The following is a 20,698-nucleotide window of genomic DNA, read 5'->3' on the forward strand; positions in this document are numbered from 1 at the left end:
CTCTCACTGTTTGGCTTCTATTGCAATATAATAAATATACACTCCGGGGGGTATTAATGTTTATAAAAGTAATGTTTAAGGAGAAAGAAAGGTAAAACGCTATGTAAATACAGCCATAAGCACTCACAGAAACGCTGCACTGACTTCTCTGTCAAAAGATTTCTTGTGTCTGTAATTCCTGTGCCAGAGACACGCAGCTCTCTGCTCCCCCCTCCCTCAAGAATGCTAAGAACTCACTCTCCCACTTAGGAATGTGAATCTGAGCCAATCAGCAGGAAGCTGACTCATAGGGGCACATTTACTAATCCACGAATCTGAATTACAAATGGGGAAAAATCGTATTGGAAACGAAAATTTCGTAAGATCGCAAATATCACGAAAATGCTTACGAAAAAATCGTATTAGTCGCGATAATATCGTATTGGCGATCCGAAAGTCGCAAAATTTTCGTACCGAACAATTGTAAACAGCGGTAAAACCTTTCCGATTATTTCGTGAAAATGTCCGAAAAAGTCGTGCGTCGTACGAAAAAGTCGTGCGGACGCCCGAAAAAAATCGGCAAAAATACACTCGGAGCGTTCGCATGACCGATCGAGCATTCGTGCTTTTGTAAATGTGCCCCATGGTCTTACTAACTGCGCATGTACACTAGGTCTTGGTGCAGGAGCGAGGCATTATGGGAACTTTCTTTATAGAGCTCAGCGTTTTTTTTTCCTATGAGGCTTCTGATCATCTGAACGGGAGAAATATGGGGAGACTTAAGGGCACTATTGAGAGAACTGAAGGTATGCCTGCAGCTTGAGATTAACTCTTTATTAGCCTTTCCTTCTCCTTTAACTTCCTGTTCAAAAACAATTACTTATAAAGGCCCACCCCCCCACCCCACAAAAAAATATGAGAATTTGCGATACAAACATGGGCGGAAGTAGATCCCCTAAGTCTCCTGTTGTCCCTGTATGTTACAGCCCAGGGGGAAATACCTGAACCAATGAAGAAAATGTGGGAGAATTGCCCCTGGCAGACATAGTGCTGCCCATGCTGAGCGTTCCCCTATGCCCCATGCTCCCACGGTGCCACCCTGCAGCCGACTCAGCACTTCCTTCCGTTGCTACGGTTCCACGCCCCCAGCAATACAGTGACTTTACTTTCCCATATGATAAAAGGTAAAGAACATGATGAATATTTATTGTAAGGCGACACATTACTCCCCATCCCCTCACACCATCTCCTTCATTTGAGGCCCAAGTAGAAAATATAGACGTGTGACTTTCCCCAATCCCTCTGTACAGAATTGCTATAGGGAGCGCAGTCTCTGCTTAAATACACTGTACATTGCCCCTATGGGCACGCAACACTTGCCCCTACTGAGTCCATTTGCCCGCGATGGCTTCCAGACACCTGGCACAGGGCGCTAGGGACGAGGCAGCCGTGTACTTCCTGCAGCGCGGGCAGCGCTCCTTCCTGCTCGGCTGAACCACCACTTTATACGCCTCCTCCTGACAGATGTCGCCATCTGGGGAAAGAAACAACACAGACGCTTACCCATAATGCAAAGGAACTTCATCTGCCCACAGAAGCGCTAGTCCTGTATCATCAAACTAAATACATATTTGCCAATGCACTGGTACAAGAGCTCAGCCAATGACAACCCTAGATGTGACCGGAGATGTGACCCCCCCCTATCAGCCAATGAATGCTCACAATGGAGGGAAGAGGGAACCATATACTGGTGCTTATTAGTTGCTCACAGACACAGGCAATTCAATTGATTGTGTTTATGCGCATTAACGCCCAGAACAGCGCCATCGAGCAGAAAGTAGAACTTTGTGTTCTTATAAGAACTCGCCCCCCAATACAGTGCTGGGAGCTCTGACGGAAAGAAAACCAATTACTGAGCTGCTACAAAATGGCGGAGCAAAGATTCCTTTAGAATAAATCCCAGCAGCTGCCTCGCCCTGTTCTGTACCCAGCCTAAAGCTGCCCATACACTGAAACACGGCTGGTAAGACCCCGCATTTGGCAAGGTGCCCAAAAAACAAGCGTATCTTTCCCCAATATGTCCATCTCTCTGGCCAACGATCGGATCACACTGACAGGATGCAGGCCATTGGGCCAAGGACCGTATCAAAGAGCCAAATCGCTCCTCCCCCTGACAGGATAGGGCTATGGGAGGGCCCCATACAGGGGCAGATAAGCTGTGTATGGGCACCTTTAGGGAGTGAGGGAAGCACCCAGAGAAGGCATAAGGGCACCCCTTCCCCCTGTGATGTATAAAGGAGCCCATACAGGGGCAGATAAGCTGTGTAAGGGCACCTTTAGGGAGTGAGGGAAGCACCCAGAGAAGGCATCATAAGGGCACCCCTTCCCCCTGTGATGTATAAAGGAGGCCATTCAGGGGCAGATAAGCTGTGTAAGGGCACCTTTAGGGAGTAAGGGAAGCACCCAGAGAAGGCATCATAAGGGCACCCCTTCCCCCTGTGATGTATAAAGGAGGCTATACAGGGGCAGATAAGCTGTGGGCCAAGGACCGTATCAAAGAGCCAAATCGCTCCTCCCCCTGACAGGATAGGGCTATGGGAGGGCCCCATACAGGGGCAGATAAGCTGTGTATGGGCACCTTTAGGGAGCGAGGGAAGCACCCAGAGAAGGCATAAGGGCACCCCTTCCCCCTGTGATGTATAAAGGAGGCCATACAGGGGCAGATAAGCTGTGTATGGGCACCTTTAGTGAGTGAGGGCAGCACCCAGAGAAGGCATAAGGGCACCCCTTCCCCCTGTGATGTATAAAGGAGCCCATACAGGGGCAGATTTATGCTGCCAATTCAAGTCTTTCATACCAATTCTGCAGCTTATCTGCACATGTATGGGGCCCCCCAATCTATATCTGGCCTAAAATTGGCCAGATTTCAATCGGGCAGGTTTGATTTTCCCATGGGACTGGGCACTGCATCGGCTCATTGATGCCGACTCGGCCCGACGGCCCCTATACATAATTCTATCGTTTGGCACTAGCCTGATATCGGCCACCTTCGGAGGGCACTTTGGGAGAAGCTCCACTCATTTGGCGACCTGACCAAATCCCAACGTGTATGGGCCCCTTAATGCTAGCGGCATGAGGCGTACTCCCCGTTGTGGGTAACACTGACCTTATCACTACTGACTGCGCATTCCCCATGGCTCTCATGTCCAAGTGTCCTTGGAACTAACTGCAGAACCTGATAGAGGGAATGTGCCCGATAATTATCTTTTCTTACCTTCCAAGTTGATAAGGAATGAGCCCTTCAAAACAGAAGCTTCTGGGGGCAGATCCAGGGGTAGGTCGGACAGGAGAGAGGTCTGGGAGCACATGAGGAGCTCATTCAGCTGAGACGTACAAGAGCTCGGTTCTTCCTGTAGGGTCTGCGGCAAATTCAACATAATTCTCACTGTCATGGTCACCACTTCATCTGGTTTTTTCAAGTTTAACTTTACATTTATATCTATACTATCATAGATAGTCCTGTTCTTCAGCATTTATATCCCCCCCCACTGGTTATAGACCTTTATATCACCCAACCCCCGGGTACAGACCTTTATATCTGCTCCCCCCGGGTACAGACCTTTATACCATCCAACCCCCTGGGAACAGACCTTTATCTCCCCCCATCCCGGGTACAGACCTTTATATCTGCTTCCCCTGGGTACAGACCTTTATACCACCCAACCCCCCAGATACAGACCTTTATACCACCCAACCCCCCAGGTACAGACCTTTATATCTGCTTCCCCTGGGTACAGACCTTTATACCACCCAACCCCCCAGGTACAGACCTTTATCTCCCCCCGTCCCGGGTACTGACCTTTATATCTGCTTCCCCTGGGTACAGACCTTTACATCTGCTCCCCCTGGGTACAGACCTTTATATCTGCTCCCCCCGGGTACTGACCTTTATATCTGCTTCCCCTGGGTACAGACCTTTATATCTGCTCCCCCCGGGTACTGACCTTTATATCTGCTTCCCCTGGGTACAGACCTTTATATCTGCTCCCCCCGGGTACTGACCTTTATATCTGCTCCCCCCGGGTACTGACCTTTATATCTGCTTCCCCCGGGTACAGACCTTTATATCTGCTTCCCCCGGGTACAGACCTTTATATCCGCTCCCCCCGGGTACAGACCTTTATATCCGCTCCCCCTGGGTGCAGACCTTTATACAACCCAACCCCCCAGGTACAGACCTTTATATCTAAGCCCCTGGCAGAATTGCCCTTCATCACTTTAGTCTTTCACCTTTTCATTACGACAGTACTGCTTTTTTTAGGGGACGTCATTTCCCAGTGAGAAGCTGAAGGAGAAGGGCAAGTTCCTTCACTCACCTCCATTAACTCAAACAGCAGGCCTGGATCAATGACGATGGTGACTTCATACTCAGCCGCATTCTTGCCTGGAATGGATCCAAGGAAAGCATCTCTGATGGAGCAGGCAGCCTCTATGGCTTCCACCAGGCCCAGCTTCTTCCAGACTGTGTTGGGTTTGATCCACCCCGTACGGAACGCGCTGTCCGATTCTTTAGGGACAATGGAAACAAACTCAATACTGACAGTGCTGAGAAAGTGCTGCTGTGTATGTCATACTGGTTCTACAGCCTGACAGGTACTAATATCCTTATAATAAACTCCACGACCAGCCAACCACCACCAACTTCATACCAAATCGCTCAGTACAGATCCATGAAGTGCCTGCTTTAAAGCAATACAGACATGGGAAAACATGTTTTTTTAAAAACCCATCGGTTAATAGAGCTTCTCCAGCAGAATCCTGCATTGTAATCTGTTTTTCCCATGGGGCTAGCCATATTCTTCATTTCCCAGGGTGCCACAGCCATGTGACCTGTGCTCTGATAAACTTCACTCACACTTTGCTGCTGCGCTGCAAGTTGGAGTGATATCCCCCCTCACCCCCAGCAGCCGATCAGCAGAACAATGGGAAGGGAGCAAGATAGCAGCTTCCAGTAGGTATCAGAATAGCACTCAATAGTAAGAAATCCAAGTCCGGCTTGGGACTCCTCCAGTTACATGGGAGTAGGAGAAACAATAGGTTAGCTGAAAGCAGTTCTAATGTGTAGCGCTGGCTGAAAGCTCAGACTCAGGCACACTTTACTGCTGCGCTGCAAGTTGGAGTGATATCGCCACTGTGCCTTTATATGGGCACAGAACCCCTCAGTGACTTCTAATATCCTTATCATTTACAGTAGGGGGTACATTATCCCTTATAATACATGAGTGATACTCAGAGTTCCCTGTATAACTCAGCCTGCAGCCTTGTGCCTTTATATGGTCACAGAACCCCTCAGTGACTGCTAATATCCTTATCATTTACAGTAGGGGGTACATTATCCCTTATAATACATGAGTGATACTCAGAGTTCCCTGTATAACTCAGCCTGCAGCCTTGTGCCTTTATATGGGCACAGAACCCCTCAGTGACTGCTAATATCCTTATCATTTACAGTAGGGGGTACATTATCCCTTATAATACATGAGTAATCGTGGAAGAGTGAGGGGGCGGCATTCCCTAAGCCACCTCAGGGCTGCACTAGGGGCTGAAACGCCCGTCGATACCTTTTCTATAGGGCAGGTACTGGAACACTTCCTCTGCCAAATGGGGTAGAATGGGAGCGAATGAGCGCACCACAACATCCAGCGCTTCCGCTAATACAGTCTGGCAGGAACGACGTTTGGGATCCTTCTCTTCATCACAATAAAGCCTGTGAGGTAAGAGCAAACACCATAAAGAGGAGTTAATGATGGAAGGATACTGCCCCCTTCTTGTCTCTTGCTAAACTAGAACTTTCAGCAGCCCCCAGCTTGACATCACAAGCTTAGAAATGACACAGCAACTACGTAGGTCACAAATTCATGTATAACTGGGCAGCACCCATTTAATCAATGGGGGGTAGTGACCACCCAAATGGCAGCTCCAAGGGCCCCGATATGAAATACTGTATTTCTGTATTATGTTCAGTTATTGCCTTGTCCGCCCGTCTGGTCTGTGAATACACTGAGTATAGAGAGAAACACAATTATACACACAATACACGTACCTGTCCTTTATGATGCTGAAGTAAAAGCTTGATAAATCCCGTGTGACCAGGGCCTCCAGCAAACGAACCACCTTCCCAAATTCATAGCCCTTGTAAGCGTCTGTAACCTAATGCAAAGGCAACATGAATGTCTGCACTCTGACTATGGCACCCTCTGTCTGTCCCTACGTACACACATCTGTCCCTACGTACAAACATCTGTCCATACAGTTACATCTATTCTCCCTCACTCTCTTTTCTACATTCTAAACATTCTCAGCGGCGCCCCCTGGAGGAACTCCTTTCAGCAGGACAATAGTGGAGTCCCACACATAATAAGCCTCATGTAAAGCTGAAATAAATGCCCTATCGGGCATTTATTTCAGCTTTACATATGGCTTATTATGTGTGGAACTCCCAGAGCGCTATATATGCAGTTTCAGTAGCCAATCGGAGAGGAGGAGAAAGCCGAAAGCATGCACGTACCTTGCTGCCGTAATCTTGGAGGATATGAAGCATGTACTGGTCTATCACATACATCTCAGTGCTGGGGACCGAGTCCCTCTCTGGAGTAAAATCCGATAGATTTCCCAGCATGAAGCGCAGTGTATTCCGCAACTGAAACATGGAACACAAGAAAACATGGGAACATGAATCAATTTAATACCAATTGCAAGCTTCTAGGATCAGCAACTTTTAACCCCCCCCCCACTCCTTAACCCTAGAGAGGGTTACCCCTCACCACAAGCAAGTTGGGTGACTGGACTATGAGTGCTCTGTACCTTACATATAAAATGCTGACTACAAGCCCTACAGCACAAACAACCTGTAAAATATATCCTTATAAATGGTGCTTAGTGATGTCATGTGTCACATGACCCCCGGAAACTTGTGTATTATAAAAAAAAATGTACCCCTGGTAAAAAAAAAAATATGATACCAGAAGTCATGTTGGGAGGTCTTGGAGAAATACTGGGAGGTCTTGGAAATACCAAGAACCTGCCCCAGAATCCCTTGCAATAACTTTCTGATCACTGCTCACCTTGTTGATATCATCCCGCGCAGAATTAAGGACAGCTGGACCAATCAGCACTTCAGTGAAGACATTTGACTCTGCCACCCACCAGCGCAGCACATCGGCGCCATAAGCAGGTTCATTAACCTTGTCCTAATAGAGAGGTGAAACATGTTCAACTTTCTGCTATGATATTTATGGGGTACTTTTTATTTCTAAATGACACTGTTACACAGCAAATAATTCCCTCTGCCATTTAACCTTTTATTCTTGAACCAACAAATGTATTTGTAGCTGTAATATTGGTGTGTAGGCGCCATCTCAGTGCCTTGTGCCTGAGTCTGAGCTTTCAGCCAGCGCTACACATTAGAACTGCTTTCAGCTAACCTATTGTTTCTCCTACTCCCATGTAACTGTAGGAGTCCCAAGCCGGACTTGGATTTCTTACTATTGAGTGCTATTCTGATACCTACTGGGAGCTGCTATCTTGCTCCCTTCCCATTGTTCTGCTGATCGGCTGCTGGTGGGGGGATATCACTCCAACTTGCAGCGCAGCAGTAAAGTGTGCCTGAGTCTGAGCTTTCAGCCAGCGCTACACATTAGAACTGCTTTCAGCTAACCTATTGTTTCTCCTACTCCCATGTAACTGGAGGAGTCCCAAGCCGGACTTCTTCCCATTGTTCTGCTGATCGGCTGCTGGGGGTGGGGGATATCACTCCAACTTGCAGCGTAGCAGTAAAGTGTGAGTGAAGTTTATCAGAGCACAGGTCACATGGCTGTGGCACCCTGGGAAATGAAGAATATGGCTAGCCCCATGGGAAAAACAGATTACAATGCAGGATTCTGCTGGAGATGCTCTATTAATTGACAGTATTCCTATAAGAACCCGATGCATCCCACTGCCACAAATGATCCCTTCCGCCAGGTTACACTTTGCTCTCAACCCCATACACACAGAGATACTCACTTGTCCTCCGTTAATAACAACATCGGGGTCCACTACGTTCCCTACTGATTTAGACATTTTCTCCCCTTTTTCACTGAGGGTGAAGCCATGGACGATGATATTCCTTGCGGGAAAAGAAGAAATCATTAAGATTCTAATGACCTTTAGCTAATGGGGCTCCCACAAAGGAGAGATATTACAAAGTTACACAATGTGGCACACTAACAGTGCCATACATGGTAAGCGGATCTACTCCCCATATTCCCACCTAAGGTGGATTGTTTGGCCCTGGGGTGCCTTCGGATCAATGACTTGATGTGGTCCCCGATCCGAAGGAAAAATCAAACCTGCTCTATCGAGATCCGGCCAATTTTAGGCCAGATAACGGCTGGGTAGGCCCGTCAGGGGTGCCCATACATGGCCAGATAAGCTGCAGAATCGGTCTGAAGGACCCCAATCAACAGATAAAGTCTGTCCGTGTATGGTCACCTTTAGTGATAATCTCTTGAGGGGAACCACGGAAGGTGACAGGTGGATACCACTTACCAACACTCACTTTAGTAGCCACCATCAGCTGAGAATTTTCTGTGTTGCTACAAGAAGCCGGACAGACTCCCAAGTGCCTTAGACCTAAGCCTCTGCCTATATTATTCTGTCATTGTCCCCAATGCTGAGAGACAGACACAAACTAGAGAGACTGCCGGGGAATGTGCTGGGAGTTACTTACCTATACGGTGCCTTATTCCTGGCGGCCACACTGGTGAGCAGCGATGACTGAAACCAACCTCCCAGCTGGTCCTTCCCTTCCATATAAACATCCGCTCTCTGCTCTCCATCTGTGGGACAGAACAACCACAATCAACATCTTTGTTGAAGTACAACTCCTGGGTCCTGGAAACTGCAGGGCAACAAGCCCCAGACCTATAACCTAGTGTAAAGTAACTAGTTAATATTCTTATAAGAGGCTATAAGAACTTGTCCAATTGGGCCCTTTTGGACACCCCCCTGAAGTAGCAGGGTCTGCTATCCTCTATAGTTTATATTAGTTGATTATTAATGTGTTAAACTGACAATAAACAGAGGTGATTCTGTGCCGAGACAGAATGTGTAAAGGAAAGCAAGAAGCGAAAGAGCGTAGGAGTTTTATTCCTTTATTGCTAATGCCTCGGCTATTTCCAGGTTATTACATCTCGTACTGACAGTTTGCACTGTGATGTCAGTGGCCAAACAGGTCTGGAGCAATGAACCCTGTCCTGATAAGGCGGCTAATTGGGCGAAAAACACATGACTAAACATTTGTGCAGAGCGATAATGTGACTTATTCATGCCGGCACGGGCGCGAGAGCGGCTCCACTTTATATATCATTCAAACATTCCACATATTGTGAGAATACAGACTGTATATAAAGGGCTGCGCAGAAAGTAAAGGAGTGGCCCAGCGGTGATGCCACGGGCGCGGGTTTCACTGTGTGTATCTGCCCCTTGGTGCCACAAATACATTCGGATATCGGTTGTACGTTTAAATGCAACAATATAAAACTCACATTCATTGAAACTGTAGGATAAAGCCCTAGAAATAACCAATGGGAGGAGGTTCTGAGCATGAAATAGTTACAGGCACCAATCGTACCAAAGTGGCTGCCATTTTAGATAATGATAATGTACAATATGGCTGCACTGCCAGTTTCTGGGCTCCCATTCAGACATTGTGATCAGGAGGGGGATATAAATGTCATGTTTGCTCCGTATCTGCGGCTCAGCACTTACATGGCAACAGATAGGGGGGTTGTAAAATATCTATTACCCTGTTAAAAATTAAGCACACAATGCGCTGTGTTTGCCTACAAACCATTCTGCTGAAGTGACAACTACTTAATGGCATGTTTGTTTTCCCTTTATAGCCCCGATGCACAGCAGGAGAGAGGTTACCAGAGGAACAATCCCATGGCCGACATACAGCAAGCTTGCTTATTTACCAACTATCAGCTTTCTGTATAAATGATATATTACACACCCTACACACATTGCACACCCTCACACACCCCTATGAGTAGGTCAGGTATAGTAGACAAGTACAATGAAAAATACATACAGGTGCCAGGCCTGGGATTCACAATAGGTCCCATTAGCTTGCCTCATGGCAGAAAGGCACAACATGTGATCCCAGCATTTACCCTAACACCCAAAACTGACCATAACGCCCAACACTGACCATAACGCCCAACACTGACCATAACGCCCAACACTGACCATAACGCCCAACACTGACCATAACACCCAACATTGACCATAACACCCAACACTGATCATAACACCCAACATTGACCATGACACCCAACACTGATCATAACACCCAACATTGATCATGACACCCAACATTGACCATAACGCCCAACACTGACCATAACGCCCAACACTGACCATAAGGTTACGGATTTATTGATGACACTGTATCAGCCAATCAGCTACAGGTACAAGAATATCTGGCACTGGATATAAGCTAAACATGAGCGACACAGCATGGCTCTAAGTGTGAGGAGGATATATATGATATGCCTCTGATAACAAAACCAACATGGCAGCTCCCATTCACCCATGCAAATGCTGGGAATAAAGACTGTTTGCATGCACACAGTGAATAGAGGATAAACTCTACTTTTATCCAGGTCATAATTCCCTTTAATCATTAATGGCACGATATAGGAAGAGCCATGGCAGTCTGCCCAACTAGTCGCATTTATGGTCCTTACAACACACAAAGTAAAATTAAGGTTCTTTACACTTTCTTCTCTTTACAACCGTGACATTTGCCCATTTATTGTACATAGGAGTGGCAATACATCCACATAGGGAGCTGCTTCATGATTTACTTTGTGTTCCCAATAGAGAGGCAGATGCTAAGAGTAGGCTTCAGCCACCACAACAGACTGTAAGCTCCTTGGGCAGGGACTCGCTGTGCCTGGAGAGCAGCGCCATATACACTCAATCATTGTTATTAGGAATAAAGATAATAAGTAAAGTTACCTACCTTCCAAAACATGGGCCCACGACGTTCCACTGTCAAACCAGATGTCCAACACATCGCGACCTTGCTCATAATCACACGCATCTGAGCTGCCTTCCACCTAGCAAGGAGCCAATGGTAAGCATAATAATAATAATATTTATTAGCTTTTTATACCAATACAGCGCCATCACCTGGCCTCATTCTGTAGCTGAACCCACTCTTCCCTAAGTGCAACCAATAGGCCGCTGGCACTTACAGCACTTTCCTTTATTACTGGGCTCCTGATGGAGGCAGATTTTTGCTGCCCCTTCCACCATCTATCCATCTATTCTATTGTACATGCCCTCCTTATAGACAAACAGCACACAGACCATATCCCATTGCCCGGTATTTATTTATAAAGTGCAAGTGAAACAGACACAGAAAGATGCAGTTTAGTGACTGGGGGTGAAACACAACCCCCTGGGGCCGGACATCAGGCAGGGAGGGTGGGAAGATGGCTGACAGGCAGAAGGCACAGGAAAGATACCTTTTGAAGGACGGCTTTGGGGAGCAATTCTTCTAGCGGAAGGGTCCACCACACATCCGTCCCGTGCTGCTCTACCAGGCTCATAATATGCCCCACGCTGTGCCTGTTGGGATAGACAGGTAAGAGATGTGGGGACAGACAGGTAAGAGATGTGGGGACAGACAGGTAAGAGATGTGGGGATAGACAGGTAATTGATGTGGGGACAGACAGGTAAGAGATGTGGGGACAGACAGGTAAGAGATGTGGGGACAGACAGGTAAGAGATGTGGGGATAGACAGGTAATTGATGTGGGGACAGACAGGTAAGAGATGTGGGGACAGACAGGTAAGAGATGTGGGGACAGACAGGTAAGAGATGTGGGGACAGACAGGTAAGAGATGTGGGGACAGACAGGTAAGAGACAGAATCACATTAATAGGCAAAGAAGGATCATTGTTTCATTAACTAAATAGAATGAATCATGAGAATGAAAATGGCTCCCTGTGAACTTGGAATGAAAACAGAAAATATATACATACAATATATACATACAATATATACATACAATACATACATACAATACATACAAACAATATATACATACAATATATACAATGTGCCTCTCAGTTTATCACTTTATTCTCATATAAATCAGATACAACAACCAAGATCAGGAGTAAATGGAGTTACAGTCAGTGAAGAGCAAGCTATTTACCTGCAGTAAACGTGATGTTTGTAACGTTACAGGGTGCCACACTCCATTGTGCCCATCTGTTTCCCTGCTGGAGGCCCCACATTGCATTTAATGAGGCGGAATTTCCCTAATACAAACAAATATTTAGGCACACTCTATTTGCCACTTTCATGCCTACAATCCTGCAGTACAGTAAAGGTGCCCATACACGCCAAGCGAGCAGATCTTCTCCCGATATCCCCACCTACGGGTGTGCGATATAGGGGAACGTGTAGGCTAATTCAATCATTTGGCCCTGGGGTAATGGGCCAGTCGGTTCGGGGACCGCATCAACGAGCTGATGCGGTCCCCGATCCGACTGAAACTTTTAACCTGCCCAATCGATATCTGCCCAATTTCAGGCCAGATATCGGTAGGGTATGCCCTTCGTTTCTGCCCCTACACGGGCTGATTAGCTGCCAAATCAGTCCAAGGGACCCATATCGGCAGCTACAATCGGCCCGTGTATGGGGACCTTAAGGCAGACATGCTGGAGACCAACCCTACATCAAGGCCAACTCCATTTCCCTGATGTCACAATACAATGGGGGGGGCAGGCTTTATTTTCCCAATACAAACATACCCTACATTTAGCCAGACTCCATTTTCCCCCCACAGCAACCCTACTCTGCATTTAGGCAGGCTCCATTTGATTGATGGTAAAACAACCCTATACTAACGCCAACTCCTTTTTACAGGTTCTTGTATGGGTTTGGAGAATTCTAGTTATCAAGTAACTCTATAGCTGGGCAAATGGCTGCCATATTGCTGTGTGACTGCTAACTGAGCTTTCATTAGTGAGAGGGCTCAGAATGGGGCAATGTGAGAGAGTACAGAGAGGACAAAATGTATAAACGTCAACTGATTCCGTCCTGCGGTAGATCCCCCCAACCCACTAAAGGCTTATATCTTGTACATACAGGCTTACATACATGTGTTCTGGCCAAAATATTATTGTAGGATTGTAGGCCCTTAGCAATGCAGGGAACTCTGAGTATTACTCATGTATTATAAGGGATAATGTACCCCCTACTGTAAATGATAAGGATATTAGCAGTCACTGAGGGGTTCTGTGCCCATATAAAGGCACAAGGCTGCAGGCTGAGTTATACAGGGAACTCTGAGTATCACTCATGTATTATAAGGGATAATGTACCCCCTACTGTAAATGATAAGGATATTAGCAGTCACTGAGGGGTTCTGTGCCCATATAAAGGCACAAGGCTGCAGGCTGAGTTATACAGGGAACTCTGAGTATCACTCATGTATTATAAGGGATAATGTACCCCCTACTGTAAATGATAAGGATATTAGCAGTCACTGAGGGGTTCTGTGCCCATATAAAGGCACAAGGCTGCAGGCTGAGTTATACAGGGAACTCTGAGTATCACTCATGTATTATAAGGGATAATGTACCCCCTACTGTAAATGATAAGGATATTAGCAGTCACTGAGGGGTTCTGTGCCCATATAAAGGCACAAGGCTGCAGGCTGAGTTATACAGGGAACTCTGAGTATCACTCATGTATTATAAGGGATAATGTACCCCCTACTGTAAATGATAAGGATATTTCAAATTATGCAGGAAAAAGGATGAATATATGCCTTTATTTAGTAACTATGGGTACTAGGTCTCGTTACAAATATTTTGCTAATTACTATATTTTTTTTATCTCTAAAATTTCTCATTGCTAATGTACAAAGATTAATTATAAAAGCTTTATTATTGATAAGAGAGCCAAGCAATAAAAGTTGTAGGACAGAGCTATTTTACCTTTGACAGATTAAGAACCAGTGATTCACACACACGAGGATATAACCAGATAGTACAGGCTGCAAAATAAACATTCAGCCTGAATATCAGTGCAAACCTACCTCTGTTTTTACAGTGGCACAAACACAGCGACTAAGTCAAAGGGCGACGAAGTAGGCTCTCGATTTTATATGTATCCAAACGAGATACAGTTATAGTTACTCAGCTACATTTTAGTGCTTAAAGGGCTGAAATGCCCTAAAATGTTCCTGCTGAATTGTGCTTAGTACAGGGGAATCCCTATGTGCCATAGTTTTATGGTATCTCTCTGTACAGGCCATGAGCAAACTTAGGGGGCTGTTCCTGCTGAATTGTGCTTAGTACAGGGGAATCCCTATGCTGCCATAGTTTTATGGTATCTCTCTGTACAGGCTATGAGCAAACTTAGGGGGCTGTTCCTGCTGAATTGTGCTTAGTACAGGGGAATCCCTATGCTGCCATAGTTTTATGGTATCTCTCTGTACAGGCTATGAGCAAACTTAGGGGGCTGTTCCTACTGAATTGTGCTTAGTACAGGGGAATCCCTATGCTGCCATAGTTTTATGGTATCTCTCTGTACAGGCTATGAGCAAACGTAGGGGGCTGTTCCTGCTGAATTGTGCTTAGTACAGGGGAATCCCTATGCTGCCATAGTTTTATGGTATCTCTCTGTACAGGCAATGAGCAAACTTAGGGGGCTGTTCCTGCTGAATTGTGCTTAGTACAGGGGAATCCTTATGCTGCCATATTTTTATGGTATCTCTCTGAACAGGCTATAAGCAAACTTAGGGGGCTGTTCCTGCTGAATTGTGCTTAGTACAGGGGAATCCCTATGTGCCATAGTTTTATGGTATCTCTCTGTACAGGCTATGAGCAAACTTAGGGGGCTGTTCCTGCTGAATTGTGCTTAGTACAGGGGATTCCCTCTGCTGCCATAGTTTTATGGTATCTCTCTGAACAGGCTATAAGCAAACTTAGGGGGCTGTTCCTGCTTAATTGTGCTTAGTACAGGGGATTCCCTCTGCTGCCATAGTTTTATGGTATCTCTCTGTACAGGCTATGAGCAACTTAGGGGGCTGTTCCTGCTGAATTGTGCTTAGTACAGGGGAATCCCTATGCTGCCATAGTTTCATGGTATCTCTCTGTACAGACTATGAGCAAACTTAGGGGGCTGTTCCTGCTGAATTGTGCTTAGTACAGGGGAATCCCTATGCTGCCATAGTTTTATGGTATCTCTCTGTACAGGCTATGAGCAACTTAGGGGGCTGTTCCTGCTGAATTGTGCTTAGTACAGGGGAATCCCTATGCTGCCATAGTTTCATGGTATCTCTCTGTACAGACTATGAGCAAACTTAGGGGGCTGTTCCTGCTGAATTGTGCTTAGTACAGGGGAATCCCTATGCTGCCATAGTTTAATGGTATCTCTCTGTAGAGGCCTATTCCTGTTCCTAACTGCAGAAATAAATCAATCTGCTGCCTCTAGATGTTATAGAATTCCCTGCTTCTCACTGACAGCTGAAGCATTAGATTTGTAGTTCAGCAACATCTTGCCGGAGTGCAGAAATATGTGTGAGGTTCTACAGACAAAGGAATGAATCATGGCGCGCACAGTGCAGTGGGACACAGCTACGGGGAGTGGTGAGAAGGGCCGGTAGGTGAATATGTTTATATAACAGTAAAAAAAGTGCACAAACTGGTTAATCCTCTATAAATGCCCTTATGTCACAGCAAGTTCATCACATTTTTGGACTTCTGGGGGCAGATTAACTAACACTAGCGAAAAGATTGTCTATTGTTTTCAGTTTTTCTTGCCAAGGATGAATGCACTTATTATTATGATTGGTGTAAATGTGTGACACTCTTTACGCACGTATTATAAGGGATAATGAACCCCCTACTGTAACTGATAAGGATATTTGCAGTCACTGAGGGGTTCTGTGCCCCCCATATAAAGGCACAAGGCTGCAGGCTGAGTTATACAGGGAACTCTGAGTATCACTCATGTATTATAAGGGATAATGTACCCCCTACTGTAAATGATAAGGATATTAGCAGTCACTGAGGGGTTCTGTGCCCATATAAAGGCACAAGGCTGCAGGCTGAGTTATACGGGGAACTCTGAGTATCACTCATGTATTATAAGGGATAATGTACCCCCTACTGTAAATGATAAGGATATTAGCAGTCACTGAGGGGTTCTGTGCCCATATAAAGGCACAAGGCTGCAGGCTGAGTTATACAGGGAACTCTGAGTATCACTCATGCATTATAAGGGATAATGTACCCCCTACTGTAAATGATAAGGATATTAGCAGTCACTGAGGGGTTCTGTGCCCATATAAAGGCACAAGGCTGCAGGCTGAGTTATACGGGGAACTCTGAGTATCACTCATGCATTATAAAGGATAATGTACTGTATATTAAACCTTGTGTGCACAGAATAGCGCTACAATCAGCAGCAGCACAATACAATAAGAGTGCAGGCAGGATACAATGGATCCATAAGGGCTTACACACCCAGACAAGTAGCTGGCAGCAAGCGAATGCCCTGGGTATATATATATATATATATATATATATATTGTACCTCCACTCAGCGCGCTGAATAATTTAGTGGCAGAGCTGGGTGCCAGATTTCGATTTAGAAGCCCTGGGAGAGGAGAACACTCATCCCTTTCCTGGAAGTTATCAGGCACAAATCTGCCAGCTCCTATCTCAGTACCAGAGTCCACGGAGAGGCAATAAGGCCCTTGTAAAACTTTGCCCTGAGCACATAAACCATATCAGGGAGCTCGCATTACGTGTCATTTGCTGCTCTCCGGGCACTTAAAGCGACGCGCTGATATAAGCTTCCGTCACTCCAGCCAATCGCTCGGATATCGGCGGGGGCCCCTGGCTATTTAGGGCGTTTATCTGGGGCAGCGGGCAGAGTTAAAGCCCATTACTGGCAGATGGAGACAGCAGATCCTGGGTCAGGTTTCTTTCTCTTTCCCTGAACTGCGGGTAGGTGTGACTGTCGCCTGGCATTGGGCACGGCAGGGAGAGCGCGGGTAAGCAGAACGCACGGCTCACTACTCCCGGGAATGAAATGCAATAGGGTGGGGGCTTGCAATTTAATAAGTCAGGAATTTCCCCTGTCGGTGGGGACCCCAGCAACCACATGGTCTATTGAGTGTAGGAGCAGCGCTGTCCTGGGCACAGAGGGGGAAGAAAATGCAGCCTTTGGGATGTTGCTGAACTACAATCCTCACATAGTTGATATCATTCTTTTACTAGTTTGGAGCAGACATGTCGGCAGCTGCTTCTCTCACACACACACAGGCATAATTTTACTTTCACTTGCGCTACAAAGGGGCTGATCCCTTTTGGAAATGGTTTAACCAGTTGGCTGCTGGATCGGCACTGATTAACCCATTGCCCCGGCTCACACCTTAGCTACAGGGCGTTCCCTACCAGCAAGGGAGCCTGCAGCACGTGACCTGCTCCTTTATACCCTTCATTTCTGATTGATCACCTTTTTCAGGTGTGTCCCGGCTCCTGTGGAACAAGCACCGAGGCATCGGAACGTGGGGCCTAAGCGCAGGGACTCGGCGGAAAGGTGCGGGGAGTAGAAGAGCCTATAGTGTGTATCAGGTGTAACAGCAACTCCATGTGGACTTGTCCGTATTCCAGTGGAGATGCTGTTACTTTTGATGGGCACTTACTGACCAGTGACAAGAGGAGGATTCAGTGAGCCCCAAGCTCTGCGCAACGTCTCTCTGTAAGTTTCTACTTCCCTAAGGGCCTCTGTGTATTGTATAGAGAGGGGCTGCCAGGGGTACCCAGGGCAACAAACCCACACCCAGCCCCAATCCCCCCTAACTGGCCTTCAGGCTGGGCCCCCTTAGCCCATAACAAGGTTACAGATATATAGAAACATTGGGGTAACAGTCACCCTGCTATAGTTCCAGGGGTACCCAGGGCACAAATAAGCACTCACCCCAAATCCCCCCCTAACTGGCCTTCAGGCTGGGCCCCCTTAGCCCATAACAAGGTTACAGATATATAGAAACATTGGGGTAACAGTCACCCCGCTATAGTTCCAGGGGTACCCAGGGTACAAATAAGCACTCACCCCAAATCCCCCCTTAACTGGCCTTCAGGCTGGGCCCCCTTAGCCCATAACAAGGTTACAGATATATAGAAACATTGGGGTAACAGTCACCCTGCTATAGTTCCAGGGGTACCCAGGGCACAAATAAGCACTCACCCCAAATCCCCCCCTAACTGGCCTTCAGGCTGGGCCCCCTTAGCCCATAACAAGGTTACAGATATATAGAAACATTGGGGTAACAGTCACCCTGCTATAGTTCCAGGGGTACCCAGGGTACAAATAAGCACTCACCCCAAATCCCCCCCTAACTGGCCTTCAGGCTGGGCCCCCTTAGCCCATAACAAGGTTACAGATATATAGAAACATTGGGGTAACAGTCACCCTGCTATAGTTCCAGGGGTACCCAGGGTACAAATAAGCACTCACCCCAAATCCCCCCCTAACTGGCCTTCAGGCAAGGATTGAGTTGGGCCCCATAGCTCGGAGGCCAATGATCTAACTGGTAACCAGGAGGATGACCTATGAAATGACAGCCACTTCCATACCAAACATGTCTGTCATTTCTGTAGGCCAATATTCTGATTGCTTTGTTGACGGCAGAGAAACACAGATATATTATGAACATTAATCTGACTTTATACAGTGTGTTTGTATTAAGTATCAGTATCCAATGGACAGTGAAAGGGGGATGCACCGTTTTCAATAACACGTGAATATTCTATATCTAATGGAGATTTCCTCTTCTTATTTTGTATAAATGTGCAGTGAAACATGTGCTTAATCTCTTCTCTGCAGGGACATGTATTTATCTCGAGATCTGTGCTTATTCCTATGAGAGGGAGATGCCATACTGGCGTCTCTGACTCAGTGTTTATTAAACAGGTATCCACGGCTTGGAATAAAACTGAGCCCCCTGGTGGCCACACACACAAGTGCACAATCTATTCACAATATTTGATGTAGTATCAGCCTGGCACAAGCACATAATTTATGACATGATCACAACCAGAAGCCAAGGGTTAATGGAATAATAACACTGCAGTGGTCATATTTTATTAAAAGGACGTTTCTTTGATATTGTTCCATAATTCAATAGTGCTGTGTTATGATCAGTTACACAAATGATTAAGGTTACATAGAATTATTACTTCTATTAACAACATGGATATCTGTCTCACTTTGCTGCCTATTTTAATTAAAGGGATTCTGTCATGATTTTTATGGTGTATTTTTATTTCTAAATGACACTGTTACACAGCAAATAGTTCCCTCTGCCATTTAACCTTTTATTCTTGAACCTACAAATGTATTTGTAGCTGTAATATTGGTGTGTAGGCGCCATCTCAGTGCATTGTGCCTGAGTCTGAGCTTTCAGCCAGCGCTACACATTAGAACTGCTTTCAGCTAACCTATTGTTTCTCCTACTCCCATGTAACTGGGGGAGTCCCAAACCGGACTTGGATTTCTTACTATTGAGTGCTATTCTGATACCTACTGGAAGCTGCTATCTTGCTCTCTTCTCAATGTTCTGCTGATCGGCTGCTGGGGGGGAGGGGGGGATATCACTCCAACTTGCAGCGCAGCAGTAAAGTGTGAGTGAAGTTTATCAGAGCCCAGGTCACATGGCTGTGGCACCCTGGGAAATGAAGAATATGGCTAGCCCCATGGGAAAAACAGAATACAATGCAGGATTCTGCTGGAGAAGCTCTATTAACTGATGGGTTTGGAAAAAAACATCTTTTCCCATGACAGTATTCCTTTGGGTTTCCCAAAACAAAAGCAATATAAACAACTGACATACCGAGTCCTTTAGGAATAGGAATTGTGACTCATAAAAAGACTACTGTGTTACAAAGGCAGACTGAACCTTGAAGGAAAACTAGAGTATAACAAAGAACTGGACTAGAAATGCTACACCTCCTGCTTCTGTACCAGCCCAAGGCAACCACAGCCCTTTAGCAGGGAGGATCTGTGCCCCTGAAGATGCCCTCAGTAGCCCCCATCTTCTTTTCTGCTGATTCCCAGCACATAATCTGGGCCGCTGTCACTTACTTGAGCTTAGGGACCCACTCACAATTGAGTCAGAACCTACAACAGATGTAACCTCACTTTTTTCCCCACTTTTTGACCCTTAAGCTTAGCTTCTCAGCAGCAGCCCAAAGTACACTGAGCATGTGCAGTGCCACTGACACAAGATAGCTTAACAAAATCCAAGATGGAGACCTCCTCTGGACAACTTGAAGGGCCTGGATTATTCCTGTATTAGAGCTGCTGCAGAGTACGTTCAGCATATAAAATACAACAGGCATATTTTTGTAAGACCTGACCTTAGTTCTCCTTTAATGTGGGCATGTTCCTTATATAACTGAAACCCCAGCCAATCTGAAAGCAAGTTGTTAAGCTGGTTTAGGGCCTAGTTATGTATCACACACAGATTTTATGACACCATCAATAAATGTTTCAGGTTAACCTTTGTATCTCTTGTTTAAATACCCAATGAACTCTGCATGGAAGATATGAATGTATTGAAATATCTCCCAG

General features: G+C 46.1%; 1 protein-coding gene and 2 non-coding genes across 3 annotated transcripts in view; 2 read left to right on the forward strand and 1 right to left on the reverse strand.

The window, feature by feature from the left end:
• Positions 1–1,157: 1,157 nt before the first annotated feature.
• The window catches only part of iars2 (isoleucyl-tRNA synthetase 2, mitochondrial), a 32,421-nt gene continuing 12,880 nt past the window's right edge, over positions 1,158–20,698 (reverse strand). The window contains 11 exon segments of the mRNA NM_001127043.1: positions 1,158–1,513; positions 3,254–3,398; positions 4,356–4,546; positions 5,601–5,746; positions 6,083–6,189; positions 6,548–6,679; positions 7,104–7,229; positions 8,044–8,146; positions 8,750–8,858; positions 11,051–11,147; positions 11,559–11,661. Of these exon segments, the coding sequence (NP_001120515.1) occupies positions 1,362–1,513; positions 3,254–3,398; positions 4,356–4,546; positions 5,601–5,746; positions 6,083–6,189; positions 6,548–6,679; positions 7,104–7,229; positions 8,044–8,146; positions 8,750–8,858; positions 11,051–11,147; positions 11,559–11,661 (1,411 nt within the window). The 3' untranslated portion in view covers positions 1,158–1,361.
• Positions 17,685–17,764, forward strand: mir194-1 (microRNA mir-194-1). The gene has a single exon (NR_049601.1). It is a non-coding gene; the product is annotated as a microRNA mir-194-1 (primary transcript).
• mir215 (microRNA mir-215) lies at positions 18,655–18,751 on the forward strand. Its single transcript, NR_049612.1, has one exon. It is a non-coding gene; the product is annotated as a microRNA mir-215 (primary transcript).

Source organism: Xenopus tropicalis, chromosome 5 (genome assembly GCF_000004195.4).
Source record: "Xenopus tropicalis strain Nigerian chromosome 5, UCB_Xtro_10.0, whole genome shotgun sequence".
Taxonomy (NCBI): domain Eukaryota; kingdom Metazoa; phylum Chordata; class Amphibia; order Anura; family Pipidae; genus Xenopus; species Xenopus tropicalis.